The sequence below is a fragment of the Ixodes scapularis genome, unplaced genomic scaffold (assembly GCF_016920785.2).
Source record: "Ixodes scapularis isolate PalLabHiFi unplaced genomic scaffold, ASM1692078v2 PGA_scaffold13__105_contigs__length_92229423, whole genome shotgun sequence".
Lineage (NCBI taxonomy): Eukaryota > Metazoa > Arthropoda > Arachnida > Ixodida > Ixodidae > Ixodes > Ixodes scapularis.
Genome location: NW_024609839.1, coordinates 77,754,662 through 77,771,404, shown reverse-complemented (window position 1 = coordinate 77,771,404; position 16,743 = coordinate 77,754,662). Strand labels below are relative to the sequence as shown.

Genomic DNA, 16,743 nt, shown 5'->3' with positions numbered 1-16,743 from the left:
ACATACCTCCGCGAAATGCTGTCCCTCAATTTTAAATTCTGACAAAAGAGGAAAACTCCAGCTTCCCCCCCGAATTTTCAGTCCGACCCCAAAGGTCAGACTGATAGGGCACAGATCGGGTGCTGCACCGGTGTCCTCTTGATTGGACACGCGTCCAATCAATCGGCGAGAACACGACTCCTGGCCAAACACTGACACAGTACTCACGCCTAATCTGTCTCTCTTAGATGACGCCGAAAATTCAGCACAAATGTAGACGACACTTTAAGAACGTAGCAGATGCTCCACCTCCTGCGCAAACTTTCTGCCTTTGGCAACACTTCATCGTATGCACAGCCAAAGTTTGGCAGAAGGTAACAAGCGCGTGCTGGAGCATCTACCGCACCCTTAACCCGTCACAGACTGTAGGAGGTGTCTCCTGCAAGGGTTAGCTCCCAAACTCGTCTTTTCTGGGAACAAAAAAAGTGTGGAAGGAATGGAGAGGAGGACGTCGGGAAAAGGGGTTCTGCCGGGCGGAAACCGATTTTGAGGGTCGACTCGGCGTCGTCGTGTTGAGGGGGCGACTGACCTCTGCCTTGACCTTGTGGTGTGAGGCGGGGTCCCTGGGTCTGTCCGGGTACAGCTGTGCCTCGAAGCTCCGCACCTGCTCCTCGAGGATGAGGCGCAGCTGCCGCTCGCGGTCGAACTGCATCCGCAGCTCCATCGCCTCTCGCGCGGAGGCGTCCTCCTTGCACTCCGCCTCCTGCAAGCTCATGCCCGCGATGCCTTCGTCGTTCACTGCAAGACACGCGAAAGAAGAAACACGTCAGGATGGCGTTTGTGGAAGACGGTTTGAAGTCTCCATCATTGATCGGATCCCCTCAATCAGACACTTGCAGCAGGTGTATGCCGAGAAGAGCCGAGTACTGACGCTTTCTCGATTTGTCGAATAAGATCATGTAAAATGCCGGGCTCGTGCCCGTGTCGCGACAAGTGCCCGTCTGCTACTTTTGGAACATTTGAAACTTGGCAAAGGACATATCAAGCACCCGCCCTAGACTTCTGTGCTTTTCCGAAAGCTCTGGCGCAAAGCGGCAAAGCCTACCCTGTTATGCGTCCCTTCTGCATTTTTGCTCGTGGAGCAAAGGCTCATTACCCAGTTTTTCAAGGTCATCTCCGGATTTTGGGTAGGCTCTTGCTGCATATTTTACATTGCCATGGATTTGGTTTGTCCCTCGAGCATGTTCCAACACCGAAGTCAAATTAATTTCCTCCTCCATGCTCGAATTTTAGTCCAGTTATATCAAAATGCCCGAATGCTGGTCAAGCTGCCGAATACAAATTTACACCTGTCCAAGTTGACAACATCACTCCAAAAAGAAACTCATTATAAGAAATGTCATAGTTTCAACCCATATATTTGATTAAAACATGGAGGGGAAAATATCTGGTCAATTTGAGCTCTAATGAAGCCGACGATCTTAGATCACTTCTACTAAACAAATCCTGGGGAATGTACTGGAGAACTGCATTGCACGATCTCTGAGTTCCAATCTCCAAGAGAAAAAAACAAAACAAAAAAATCAAAAGCTACAAAAAAAATGTTTAGGCCTGGTTTGATTATGCTGACAGACAAGGAGCAGATAATGTGTTGTGAATGAGCTGAGCACATGCCATGTGTGTGTGTCACATCACGAAGACCCCATGACTTCATAACGTCATGGTGATGTCACAGCGATGTCATGTAATGTCACAGTTCTTCTCAATGGTTTTCTCAAAGAATTTGGCTGATAATGCCCGCTTTATGTTAAAACTGTCCCAAAGTAGGTAAACCATTTTCATCTTTGAGGTTTAGCCAGGGGAGAGGCTAATCCCCATACCCTTCAAAAACAATTTCCGACCAAGGAAAGTTCTCTTTCCGCTAAAGTAAGACACACCTCAGGTGCTTGCAAGGCTGCCTGCGGAGAGTTGGACGGCGAGGACAAACAGTTCCCCGTTGAAACAATCGGACGACTTCCAACGACCGTCGTTTCACCGAGGTTTCGAAAGCAGCACTGGCGTGCACTCACCGTTGTCTCCCTTCTTGCGTTTGGGAAGCGGAGAGTCCGACGAGGAGCCGTCGCTGTCCTGGCTCATCTGGGAGCTGACCAATCGCTTGAGTTGGCTGTTCTGGGACAGCAGACGTGTCTTCTCCTGCTCAAGCTGGTAGATGTACTCGGCCGTGTGTTGCAAGATGGCCGCCTGGGGAGAGGGGAACAAGAGCGAGAAGACAACGTCAGGTCTGGTAGAAACATTGGACACTGTCGGCCCGTCTTTCACTGCCAGAAACTTTGGTTAGTTAGACCACTGCAGCTGGGAGCATATGGAGCAAAAGCTCACGCAGCAGAACCCAGGGATCCCATCCTAACCCCTGCCCATTTCAATCTGGACGAGCATGATACCGGTATGCAGTCGCACTGTACCGGCTGAATTCTTTATCTGTGTCGGAGACGCCAGATATCCATTGAGGGCTAACTTCACATTGTCTAAACATACACACAACAGAATTACTTTATTAAGCTCGAGTTAAAAACTTATTAAGTCACACGCACTCACTAGACATCTCGGTCCGCCCGATGCCTAGCGTAGTACCCATAATGGTGTTGCAGGCCAAGAGGGCCGCCAGTTCATGGACGTGTGGAGGATTGAGATACTGAACAGATGTGCAAGACGGGCATGTGATGGATTAGTAGGATGTCCATCAGACGTCGTCCCGTGCTCACTGATTTCTCATAATGGACATCTCAACGGCTAATAATATTAATACTTTATTGTCTGGTAGTGTCCAAAAACAGCAAGAAAGGACTTCTTATTGGTACACTATGAACAAAAATGAGCTTCACAAAAAAACAGTCAGCTGAACGAACAAAATACAGGAATATCAAAGGTCTGTGCAATGAATATACAACATGCTAAACGCAAAAAAAACCCTACACAAAAAACCAACAAAATATATATGAAAGACAACAATCTTTTCAGCATATAAAGCATTGTGTGCATATATGTCCAGATCGGCATCATAAAGTTTGTTATACCAGTGCGTAATTCTAGACATGGGTGAGACATGATATGAGGTATTGGGATAAAATGGTAAGATCACTCTACTACTTCACATCGGTACATGAAAGTCTACTGATGGACAAAAGTGATATGCTATCAATTTGACCAGGAATTATTTCATGTAAAAACATCACATCACAAATGGTACATCGTTTAGATAGCTCTTCTAGGCCGAAATAGTTCACACGCGATTTATAATTATGGTAACAATGATGATGAAAGTATTTATCATAAACTGTTCCCACCAGGCGCTTCTGAACTCACTCAATTTCGTTGCTCTGATTAGAAGACAAAGAGTTCCACGCTACGGAGTTCAATTCAAGTCTTGAGCGAACCAAGGAACAAAATAAATAGGTCAAACATGTAAAGCTCAAAAAGTTGCACGTCCTTCGAGAAATCAGTCCCAGTTTGTGTAGGGAAGTACTCACTAAGTGACATGTTCTTTAAATGTGAGACGGCTATCAAGAAGAATGCCAAGGTCACGCAGATTTTCGCCAGATGGTCCAGACTCGCTGGTGGCCGTTGAAGGCCATCAGGTCAACTAAAATTTCTCTGCATTTGGCTGTCGGTGGAATTCATTAATTCTAACTCGACAGCTGTTGATTTATTTGTGTTTCAGGGGGGATAAATTCAGTCTTTGTTTTGAATCATACAAATGTACCGGGTGTTCTCTTTCGTTGCAACGCAGACACGCCAACCTCTATTTCCGCAAAGAAAACGAGCCCCCTTCATAAGTCAAATCGAATATCCATGGCACCCCCCACACGGGACCCACGCAGCACTACCTATGGCTAAAATCCGACACATGCTGTCTAACCTATTTTTACGGCTTCATATTTTGACAAGGTGTTACGAACGTGTCTCAGACAGCCTAGAATTTATATTCGCTTAGAAAGATGTCAAGAAAAGGTCTTCGTAACGTGTCTCGGACAGCCTAAAAGTTGTACACTTAACAAAAAAAGTAAAATCTGTTTTACCATCTTTAAAATTTTATAGGAAATTGTGGGGAAGCGTTAGACTTTGCCTGGAAGTGTGTGGGACTGTGTAAATCACTGCCCCGCGATTTCAGCACCAAGATGGCTGACGTGACGTTTATCTACAGCCCGACTGAAGGCTCCATCGCTATCTCGTGTGTCTCGCGACCGCGCTTTTTCGGGGCAGGCGGGTGGTGGGTGCGGACGGCCACCCCACGCGACACGAGGCCGCGAGAAGACGTAGTGCCGACGACACGCGAACTCTCCCGTCGACGACACGTCTGAGCGGAAATCGGGGGGCGTGGGAGTTGCGGTCCGTGGCCGGATGCCCTTGTCGGCCGCCAGCGGATGTCCAGAGACACTCGATACGCGGGTGGGGGCGACTGCACTGCTTGCTGGCTGCCGATTAGCGACAGTAACCCTCCCCCTCGTGCGATTGCCTCGCCGCACATGTGCGGTGGAAACTAGGGGGGAAGATTCGAGCGAGAAAGAACGTCACGTAGAACTTCATTCACAACCAACGTTGTTTTTTATGTTTTTTTTTTTTCTTCTGCGCAGAGGCAGCGATGTGCGCTGTATCAAACGTAAAGTCTTTGCTTGCGACAGCCAACGAACTTGCGCTTTTCACACTGTTTGATCGGTGCCATCAACTCGGGCGGCGTTGGTTCAACTCGTAAAATGTGCTTCGTCACGCTCGCGCAAGGCACTGGGCCTTTCCTGGTCGGTGCAGCAATCCGGAGCGCAAGTTCGTCTGCTTCTTTTACAGGGGTTGTGGTAATGTCGGAACGCCAAGCTCTGCTTGCAGGATAGTGGATAGACCTCAAGGCGGCTGGCTTTGAGTTCTACCCACTATCCTCTACTCAGAACCAATGAGAGTTTGGAGTTCTGACGTCGCCACAACCCCTGCAAAGGAAGCAGACGAACTTTGCGCTCCGCATGATAAAACACGTACAAAAGCGTGGCTCCCCACGGGTCCATATCATATGAGCGGGGTCCATATCATATGAGCGAATGACGTTTTAGCGAACAGCGACATTTGAGCGAATCGGCGTTTTAGCGAATAACGGGAGCACGCGTTAACTCATCCGCCGCGCTGCGCTTACGCCGCCTCGCGGCGACATCTGCGGCGGCTCATTACAAAAATGTGCACCCACTTGGCCCACTCGAAAACGCCGCTTCGCGGCGTCCGACTATTCGCTAAAGTGTCGTTCGGTGAAACGTGGGCGTCCGCTAAAACGTCATTCGATCAAGTGGGTGCCTCCCGCCGCAGACTACGTCGAAATGCGATAGCCCTGCTTGAAAGTGACTCGGGCTCCGCGTTTCGCCTAACGATGAATCACAGCGACGCCACGAATCACCCCAGCCGACCCGATACCGCGTCACCATCACGTGACCTTCGCTCGGGATGCAACGACGCTTAGCCACGTGATAAAAGCTCACAGCGCTCGACCGGCTGAAATGACTCCATCCGCCGTCCATCGCAAGGTAAAAACGTAGTACCGACTCACACACACTTCTTCCGAGACTACGTTCCCCACCAAGCTGACAGCGCGCTGGAAGCCACGTAATCGTTGGACCAATCAAAACGTCCATCTTTCGTCACGTGGTCGCGCCCCTCGCGAGAGTGAGGTCAGCCGATGAAAAGGGAGGAGGTCGATTGGGACGGCGGAAGCCCAGCTTCCAGCGCACTGTCAGCTTTGGGGGTGGGCGGAGAGCCCTTCCCGAATCAATGAAGCTCGACGTCGTCGGGGGGTTCTTCGCCGGCACCGGGGTCTTTCTCGGTCGTCCCGTATCGACCCCCCCTCCTCTCTCCCCAAACGCCGGGGCGCGAGCAGGGGGCCCGGGTTCGAGCTCGCGGCTCGAGTGCGGGTGAGAGAGAGGAGAGACGCGGAGAAAGTGAGAGACTTCGCCGCCGTCTGGCGCGGCGCTCGGAAAACCCCGTGCTAGAGCCCCCGCCGCGGCCAGACGCGACGACGAGCCTCCATTTTGGGAGACCGGGCGAGCTAGGCTCAGAGTTATTGCGTAGACAAACTAATGTTTGCATCATATTGCAAAATAAAAAAAAAATAAAAAAAAGAAAGAAAGAAACAACGAGACATTGAGGTAAAACAAAGAGGACAAACAGGAGACTTCGTTGGAACTTCCTTGCGTGTGTGTGCTTCTCTTCAGCCTTTCCATTGTCTCGAGTTTTACTTTATTTATTTTTTTTTTTTTTCAGTTACACTAACATGGTGCTTACAAATAAGCACAGTGGCGTGACGTGAGAGTGGTGGGGTTCGCTGGTCTCTACTCTAGTAGGCTGGATCGCGGATGGGGGGAGCCCGACAGTGACACCACCAACGGCCACTGCTAGTCTAGGAGAGGAACGAATAAAAAAAAAAAAAATCACTTTTTGAAGCTTGTGCGAAGTGTCTCGTAGATCAACTTTCACGGGGCTTCGCAGGAATAGTAAGACGGAACTTGCAGTCGTCGGTAACTGCCGAGAAGGTTATTACATGAAACGAAGAGCGCGCCAATCTCTGTCGTCTGCTGCCATCGACCGTTCCGAATCGCAGCTGTCACGCTTCAAAATCCCCCGTTCTTGCTTAAAGTAACTGGCAACACGAAAGCAGTTTCTTCGGAGAACGATTAAAAAAAAATAATAATAAAGAAGCTACATTTGTCATCAGACATCACCTACTTTGATTTAGAAAACAAAACCGATGTCCCAAACGCAATGTGCAACTCGTGAGGCTCGTGTAATGGTCAAAAACAGATATATATATATATATATATATATATATATATATATATATATATATATATATATATAGAGAGAGAGAGAGAGAGAGAGAGAGAGAGATATTTCCCCTCTAAAACTTTACAGTAGGAAGCATTGACATTTCATAACACAAGAATTTCTCACCATTCCAAGAAATCTTCGTCGAAGTTTGGTCATCCAAAATATAATAGAGACAAATATCACTTTCTGTCGCGCTTTTCCCATAGGGTTCAATGCATTTGCCGGCCTACCTGGTGTAGCACACGAACGGCGCAAGAGACACAAAGCAGAGTTCGCAAATTTACTACTGCGAAGTTAATGCAAGGATCCTCGCATTAACATGAAGTTAACGTAAGGATGCAGGCAAAGTGGTTAAGTACTGGAAACGCCAATGCCTCAGAACGATGTGTCAACCAGAATTCTTTGCTCCCAGACTTTTCAGATAAACATTTCTTTACAAAAGAGAGCACGCGATAAAGACCCAGCGGAAGCCACCGAAACCGAGACTTGAGCTGATGAATCCGCGAGCATCGATTGACTGCTCAAAACAAATAAAAGGAAAAAAAAAAAAAAAAAAAAAACTTAAAAACAAATACGTGCAGATTTTACTTTTTGTCGGTTTTGCCCCTGAAAATGTTTGCTTCGCGTTTCAAGACCGAAGATGAACCTACGAAATCCGCATGAGTGACTCGTCAAGATTCCATCGAGTCTGTCCCCTTCGCATGTATCACTTAAAGGCCGACGAGCACACTCGAGATTCTGCAAGGCAGAAGACCCTCCTCGCAATAAGGGAGAAGGAAACAGGCAACTGTGGACAGGGTGGAAGGGGAGAGAGGAGGAAGCGAGGAAAAGGTGGAAAGCGCGAACTGGTCGTCGGTCTTTAACGCACCCAAAAAACAACAACAAGAGCGTTTTGTTTACGTTTTTAAACAGGTGTCGACGGCCGCAGTGCTTCACGGCAGCGCTTAAAGTTCTCGCACCTTCTCCCTCTCTCCTCTGTACCGCCGTCACTCACTCTCCCCCGGAAGTCCACGAGTGCCTCGCCCCAGCTGTGAACTTTTTTTTTTTTGCTTCTCTTTTTTCTTTTTTACTCCCGGATGCCGTTCTTGAAGAATTTCATGTCGTCCTTCATGGAAGATGAGGTACGGAAATGTTTTCCCCATCGATGGTCGGCGTATTGCACAAAAAAAACAAAAACAAAAAACATGATATCCATTAATTACGAAAGGCAGTTTTGATAAGAGAGCGCTATACCCAGACTACCGAATGTAGCGCTGACTTTGCTGTGTGTCGCAAAACGGAAGCTTCGACGTTGAGAAAACAGTTTCTCGGGTAAGATACGTCTAAAGACTGGTATACAATTGTTATACATACAACAACGGTTAACAACGACTCGCGAAAGTTCCTTACTGACAGCATACGAAAGAAAGGGCGTGGCTCATCACGTTAATTCGAATGTCCGCGACTACAACCGCGCGTGGAACGCCGCGCGCAGGTTGCCCGCCCAAACCGACCGGACGGGGGCCAAAAACGGCTTGACCGCGGCGGGACCAACAAACCCCACCCACCGAGGGTTCCGTTTTCTTTGGCCCTTTTTTGTTCTCGTACATTCCGGCCCTGCTTCCTATTAACCGGAGCCAGTCGGAAGAACGCGCCGAAGCCGGTTCATTGAGAACGCGGCGGCGGCATCCCAGGCCGAAATTCCAAAGTTTCTCTCTTTCCCTCCCTCATCAATCGTCCACGATGCCGAGAAGGACCAACACGAGCCGAGCCGCCTCTTCGCCACGCGTAAACCAACCAACCGGCAATTCGTAAAAAAAATAAAATAAAAAAAATTCTAAGCCCGTCGAACGAAGGGTGTAGTAGTACTCAGAACCGGAGGCACTCGCGATTTAAAAGGAAAAGAAATAAGGGTAAAAAAAAAACAAAAGGAGACGCACCGTGGGAAAAAATGTGGGAGAGGACAGGCTCCGTTTGCCCGAGGGACCGCAGACGACGCCCTGCCAGTCGTCGTCCCGGCCAATCCCAATGCCGCACGAACGTCACGTGACGAAGGATTGGCTCGTGCTGTAGCTCCCTCCGCGCTCCGTCGCGATGCGTGTAGGTTCGAATGCAATGCGTGGTTCCTCACCCCCCCCCCCCCCCCCCAATTTCTCTCTCCCTCTTTCTCCGGTACGCACGTACCCGACCGACACCACCACCGCGGCCAAACTGAAGGGAGGGGGGGGGGGGGGGGGGGGTGCTCGTGCAGGAATCGGCTTTAGGTCGACGCCGCCGCCGCCAACACCATCATCACGGGCCGACGGTGAAGACCACACAGACACACACGTGCACGCACGCACGCACACGTAAGTATGCACACACACACAGGCACGCATGTGCACACAAACACACAGAGAGAAACGCGGAGCGGCAAGAAAGGCTAAGCGGTCTATGTTCCAGAGCGGCTACTACCAAAGCTATATATAAGCTATTACGCGCCGACGATATTTATTGCGTGTCTCGATAGATCCTTTATTTGTATTATTATTATTATTATTTTGTTATTTCACCAACGGCGGAGTACAGCCGTGCCTCGGGGTGGTGCGGCATTTTTGCGAGCTGCCGACCGACCGGTTTTGCCTGCTTCCGAAGAGAGCTTTCGCCCGAATCGTTTTTCTTTTTTCTCTCTCTTTTTTTTCTTCTATAATTTATTTTTTCATCGCTAAAAAATAAAAATAAGAGAGAAAAAAAGAAAAGAGATTCCTCCCCACTTCATACAGCGCCTTGGGCGCAAGCTTGGGCATTCCAGGAACGCCAGGATATTTGTTTCTTCTAGTTTTCTCACTTATTAGTTGGTTCCCCTCCCCACCGGTTCGACCGATTGGGAGAGGAGGGGCAACTGAATTCGTCGATAAGGATTCTCTTCTCCGCTTCATTCCGACCATCCTCGTCAATTTCCGGGGGAAGGGTCTTTTTTTCTTTTTTTTTCTGCTGCGCAATCAAATTTGCCACAACCGTTTGCCTTCCAGATGTTGGAATGGGCATACAGTTAGTAGTCACTAACGACTAGCGGACATCTTCCTATCATCTTCATATTTCTGCTCCTCGGGCAATGATATTGCTGCATATTTGACAGGAATAGTGACTTTTTGGAACGTCAGTAAAACTGCCTAACCTTAATGTTTTAAATATTAAAAAAATAAAAGTCAACTGACACCTAGTCAACGTAGTTCTTTTTTTTTTTTTTGCACCACCTAGTCACTAGGTGGCGCAGACGGCCGCTCGATTTAAAGGACGCAGCCCAACCTATGCATTAATCTAACCATCCGGGAAGGCGGCTTAAACAGTAAGATCAGAGGTAATGTTTTGTCTCTCTCTTTTGTTTCAGTTACCAACATTGACTCTCCTCCACTTATACTTTTTGCATCGCTAACAACGACCCCTATCCCACCGTTGCGTGCGTCACTGACAACGTCAATTTGCAAGTACGCGCGCGCGCAAAAAAAAAAAAAAAAAAAAAAAAGACTTTTTTTTTTTTTGTTTTAGACACATTCTAATTGCAATGAGAGGTTTTACCGGTAACCCAGCGTGAAAACACAGTCGTCTTCATTACTTTTCGTGCCACGAGTCGCCGCGATGCCCCCTGCTGAACCGACACCGAGTCATAAGGCAGGTTCCCACATGACACCACCGCAAACGTTTACGAGAAAACACGCTGATGCCACCTATCGGCTAGCCTCAGAACACTTCCGATCCGCTAACAACTAGACTGAAGGGTTTTGCAGTACTTCCGAGATCGAATTTCTACGCGCCCATCTACGAGGAATATGCTATCGTCACACATTGCCATAATTACTCCGAGCCCGCGTAAGATATCGCTTGTGTTCCGGAACTGGCCGGTAGATGGCGCCAGTGCGTTCTCTCGCCGTCGCTAGGTGGCGTAAGCTACCGCCCGATCCAAAGGGCTCAGCCGGATTCATCCATCCATCCATTTAGCTGTAAGCGGCTACAAGCGCTCGCAGCGCAGTCGACCACACGCAGACGCTCTACGGAGTAGAGCTACGCCGCGTGTCTCGGTCGGCTTTCCGTGTTACAAACATCCACACCAGTCATTCGATCATCGCAGTCGCAACTTTCGCTTGTCGTCGACGGCCGCACGTAACAGATCGATAAAAAAATAATAATAATCATAAAGAGCGCCCCCATCATCATTCGATTGTACGCAATGCGTCGTCCCTTTTTAGGTTACCCACATAAATTACGACAATCGGAAGGAAAATTCACTTCCCCCAACACGAAAACAGCCAGTCGCTAAACGCCCTCGTGTGTGGCCACCGCAGAAAAAAAAAAAAAAAAAAAAGTAATGATAACAACGTGGCAAGAAGGATGAGGCGGTGCTAAGCGAAGCGGCAAAATCTACGCTGCTGTGTCGTTTCTTTGGTCGATGTTGTAGGGATGTTCCTCCAGACAAGAGGCACCCAGACACACCACACGAACGTAGGGGGAACGAGATACAGAAACACTATTATGACGACTCGGGCAGCCCCGTTTCGAGGCAACAGCTTGCAGCGTTTCTGGAATCGGAAGGGATTCGCGACGGCAGCTGTTGTGACCGTTTTCTGCTTCTCTCTTCGTGGGGTCTAGTTGCTCCGTAAACACACACAGACGTCCATGCCGTCTTCGACGTGTACGGCGTACCCAACGCGTAACAAAATTCCTCCGAACCGAACTTTCGAACGCCGAAAGCCTCCGAGAACCAAGCTTTACAACGTCGAAAAAAACTCGGAGAACCAAACTTTCGAAACGTCGAAAACCTCCAGAAACCCAAACTTTCCAACGCTGCAAACAACGTTCGTCCAACACGTCCAAGATCATTAAGAAATCAAACAAAAGCGGCAAAAAAGGACGAATACGGGGCAGAATACGTTCAACGTCGAAAACGTCCAAAAACAAAACTCTCCAACCCACGTCGCAAAACCTCCACAAACAGAACTTTCCGACGCCTCAAACAACGTTGGTCGAAACCATCCATGGCCCGGAACTTCGCAAACGTCGGAAAACCTCCGAGAACCAGACTTTCAAACGTCGCGAAGCTCCAGCAAACTTCCAAGGTCACCACCGCGAGAGTAGCGTCTCCCCCTCCGCCATTTATCAATCATCCCCTAAGACGCAGACGGTCCGGGCGGCCGAGTGTCCCTACTCTGCATCATTCACGCCTCTCTCCGCGTGATCCAATCCCGCCGGCCGCCCTGCCGTCCCCCCCCTACTCCGACACGCCGCCGACAAACTGCGTAGTTGGAGGAGGCGCGCCGCCGCCGGGTACAGCTGAGCGCGTAGCGGCGGCGGCGCCGCACCGCCCTCTCCCCTTCCCGAAATAGCAGAAAAATGCGGCGGCCAACATAACAATCAGCTGAGCTGACGCCGCCGGTCACGCAGCAGCGAGCGGCGCGGGCGGCTCCGCTGCCGGAGTGCTGTTTGACGCGAACCTGCTGACGTTCCGACTTTTTTCGAACTTACAGTTCCAAGTTCGACAGAAGTGTGACTTGGCGCATGCGCGGAGATCGAAAACGACTCGGTGCTGCCCGAAGGTGCAGCGTTTCGACAAACTGGCTAAATCATTTGAAGCGTCATCGCTTTTGTATTGCAGAAACCTCCATGCTGCTGTGTAACTAGATTTTATTTGTTTATTATTTGGAAGAAGTTTGGGCAACGCTGTCCAACAAGTCGAACGTTGAGGTTCGACATCCCTGATTGATACCGAATTTTTCTCGAACACGAGCTTCGACCGGTTCGACGATTCTTCGACCTTTTTCTGGCAAAGTTCGAAAAAGCTCGACTTACGAACCGACTTCTACACAAAAACTTCGAATTACGCGAGTTTATGTACTTCTAATGCTTCACTTAGCTTATTAATGTAGAGTAAATCCCCACCTGCGCCAGTTTGGATCTAGACGAGCATCATACACCGGCGTGCGGCCGTGTGTGGTGCTGCGTGGTGCGCGTCAAAGACCCCAGGCTAGCGGTTGTACTGCACTGGCTAAGTTGCTCCTCTACAGCTAGGAGATAAGTCGCCCGTTGAGGCAGACTAAGCTATAGGCTGTATAAACATACAGACAATTACATTATTACAACACAACCTTATTTTCTTCTCCACGCGCGCATTTTATTCAAAATATCTTGTCTGCTTACGGTTCTGCGAGCTCGACTGTCCCAGGGTTGCGCGTCGTATGCTCTCGCTCAAACCGCGAAGAAACCGATGCATCGGACAACATTTGGACGCCAAAGAACTCGCCACACGAAAGCAGTGCTCAAGAAACCATTTTCTGCGCGCCCGCCAACAGCTGCCGCGGGAATTATTCGAGGCCGCCAATGGTACGGGCCGTTGCATTTCTGCGGTGCCGCGGCTCTGCAGAGCCGATAAATTATTATTATTACTATTATTATTACCAATGTCTTCTGTAGTTGGTAAAGCAACCCGTTGGTTTACGCACATTAGTAAGTAAGTGTCCAAAATCCTATTAATTGTTTTTTTTTTTTTTTGAGCGCTGTAATCAAGTGTCCGGCCCACTCAGAAGACAACCTTTTCATCTTTTGCCCTAGCCCTTCAAATGTTTTTCTTTTTTTTGTCTGAAATAAAGGATACAATATGGCGGCCTCCAGTGTTGCCCATTGACTTTTTTTCTTTAATGGTATATTGGTTCGAACTTGAACCTTCATTCACCTCGACTGAGCGAATTTCCCACCCACACACACAAAGCGACAAAGAAGAAAACAAAACGGGCCTCCTTTAAATCGCGTCTAAAAACAGCCACGACTATCATCGTAAGATTTAGGAAGGGCCAAAAAAAGGAAAAAAAAAAAAAAGGCGGGAAAGTGAAAAAGGGAAGGGGGGGCAGTTGGGGGTCTAGACAAGACGCGGTACAAGTAGAGCCGCCAGCGCACCCGCCGACGCCTAAATTTAGCAGTCAGCAAACACACACACAGACGCAGAGAACCGCAGACGCCAGCAGGCACTTTTGAGAGAAAAAGGAAAAGCCCTAGACTCCAGACGAGCAGGCAACGTAAGCAGCGTGACCGGGAGACTCTCCTCGTTCGAGACGGTCAGTCAGTCTGCGCCGCTTCGCTACTTTGTGGCGGCTAAGTTTAGCGACCGTGAAGCTTCGTTTCTTGCGGCCCAGACGAGGCCCCTCTCAAGGTCCCTCCACCGCCTCCACCCACCCACCTTCCGCCGTGTCACGGGCTCCGCGCACAGCGCTGCGTTCGCCTTCCGATACCGATGTTATCGTCTGGTTCACGCTATAGTGCAACCAAATAAGCTGCGCTTCAGAGGTAACGACACTCGGCCATATTGTGGCTTAAAATCATGGTTGCCAGTTATCTGAAGCTTTAGCTGAAATCACAGGAAACGTTTTTTTCCGCCCCTCCACAAAATGTTGCAACAGTTCGCGACATAGCGAACCAACATTTACACGAGCTTCCTAACACTGAGGAAGTCGCACTTTTGAATCCTGACGATGAATAAATGAATAAAGCGCGTGCACGAAGGCGGTTTTTCGAATCCGTTCAGTGTTACGAACGTTAGGTGTGTGTGTGTTGTAATGGGTACGGTTACGTAACTTCATAGTCGACAATGTTTTCGCCCTTACTGGAAGTGACGACATCCAAGATGGCGGCGCCCTTGGTGGACAAGGTGCACAGTCGTTGAAACGGAAAAGAGGCAGCAAAAAAAAAAAAAAACCCTATAGTGAGTCGTGGGAATGTCCAACGAGGCCGAGCCCCATTCAACTGGCCGCTTCCCCGCTCCAAGCAGCCAAGAAACACGCATTCATTCAGTGTAGGGGGAAGGGAGCGGCTGGCGCTTTGAGAATGCGGAAGCGGAGAGGCGGTCGTCCTCGGATTCGGTCCCAGCAGCCGGCTGAGTCAACCTGACCGCCCTCCTCCTCCTCCTCGCACTCCTCCTTTCCGTCCCGCGCCACAAGCAACGCCTCTGCCAACACGTGCCACGGACGAGCAACGGGTCATCATACCGCACGGGCCGCCCGACTCCTTAATCTATAACTTCCGGGGGCAAAAAAAAAAAAAAGAGGCAATTATTGGAAGTTTAGGAACCGTCGACTATACTACCCTTCTTACGGAGTAACTGAGCGAGTAAAAAGACTCGAGTTCGTAGGCGAACTCAGTCTATAACGCTGCAATTTGATTGACTGCGAGCGATATTGAGATGCTTCGGACTTCGGACGCCCCGCGCTTCTAAAAGCCGCGGTGCCAGTACGTACATCGCAGCACAAAAGACGGTCCGAGGCGCATTTCTTCCTCGTTTGACGGTCACACAAAGACCGTCCTGCGGACGTCTTCGAAGCAAAACATGCTTCTAAGATGCTTCAGGTGAGCCCGCAGATACCATTTCTGCAGCGTACCAACGTGCTCAACGCGACTACAATATAACACGAAGCGTTTGGATACATGCCAGAGACAAATTCCTTCGCCCGATTCGCTGTAAAGGAAGAAAAAAAAAGGCCAGACGGTATTTTTACAGGATCTCGTTTCTTTACTGGATGGCAGTGCGTGAGTCGCGGTGTGGGAATGGCGACGACGTCATCTAACCAGCTTACGTGGTGAGCGACGAATCACCGGATAATTGTATAACTTTTCTTTTTCTTTTTCGCCACACGGCGCTCCAAACACATTCCTTCGGCGTATTGCCTCCGGAAGTGAAATTTCCGCGTTCGGCTGCAAGCTTCCCGAAGTCTTTCGAAACGCGAAACGTACTTCGAGCAGTGACTGGCCAAGTCCGAGAACCGATTAACAGTCTCGTTTAGGGGCAATTTTCTCGACTCGTGTGGATTCAAGTGGGCAAGCTTCGACCACTATTTTCTCAGCTTATAGCTAAAGGCTGGTTCACGTAGGGTGCCTTCACGTGCGCTTCGCTTAGGGTGGAGTAGGGTGTCTTCATGTGCGCTTTGCTTAGGGTGGTGGCATTTCGCCATTTTGTCCCACACGTTTATTTGTATTTTTTGTTCAGAAGCGCGTGAAAGAGCGTGCCCCTGCACGCGTTTGTGGCGCTGACTGTGCTATGGCGACATTTTGCTTTCGTCGATTTCTTCTGTATTTTACCCGTGAGCGCGTGCTGTCGGCATCGGGTACTACAAAGGGTGGCATCACCCTAAACAGAAGGACATTGAGGCACCCTAGGTTCACGGATCTGCGTCTTCTGGCATCGTTCTCTCGTCGCGGGCTCGAGAAATAACCCCGACAACGTTATAAGCGAATATTTCTCCTAGATAGCGTGTAGATGTCATCTCGCAAGTGCGGCAAAACCTTCGTTACAGCAAAGGTCGCTCAGATGCTCCCCACATCACATCACACATTTTGGAAATCTTGCGTGAAAGTCGGGCAACATTGCTCGAAAGTATCGAACTCCGCCGAACGATCGAAGGTTTGCCGAACCTGTCGAATTTCGACAAAAATGCCGCCCGCACAACGACGAGCGCGTCACCCGACGCACACACGCAAGTACGTGCGTCGCAGCACGCAGGCTGAGTCTGGGGGCCTCCCCCGGGCAGCCATCGGCACGACCGCCAAAGACCTTGTCCTTTTTTTTTTCTTTGTTTGACTCGGTTTTTTTCGGCGCAAATGGGAACCCAGCCACTTCTCGACCGAGGCGGCGGCGGGGAGCGCCTCTGGTTCCGGCCGTTGCCGATAGATGGCGCCACGGGCGTGCAAAAACCGACGGGCGCGCCTTGCCCGCCGCCGTGAGCTGAAACTTCTGTTTTGCGTCTGCTCAAATGTTGAAAGGCGAAACTCGACCATCCGTTCCTTACATTTTTTTTTTTTTTTTTTCGTTGTAACCAGTTTTCGTTACTTAAAAGGAGCGGGTTAAAGGTTACAGCTCCGAGAACTTCACGTGCATGAATGCGTCCCGACTGATGATGATGATGCAGAACCCTC

General features: G+C 49.6%; 1 protein-coding gene across 1 annotated transcript in view; it reads right to left on the bottom strand.

Moving 5' to 3' along the window:
- LOC8040612 (transcription factor AP-4) overlaps nt 1-16,743 on the bottom strand; it is a 62,965-nt gene that overhangs the window by 5,209 nt on the left and 41,013 nt on the right. The window contains 2 exon segments of the mRNA XM_029984340.4: nt 569-777; nt 2,049-2,220. Coding sequence (XP_029840200.3) covers nt 569-777; nt 2,049-2,220 — 381 coding nt within the window.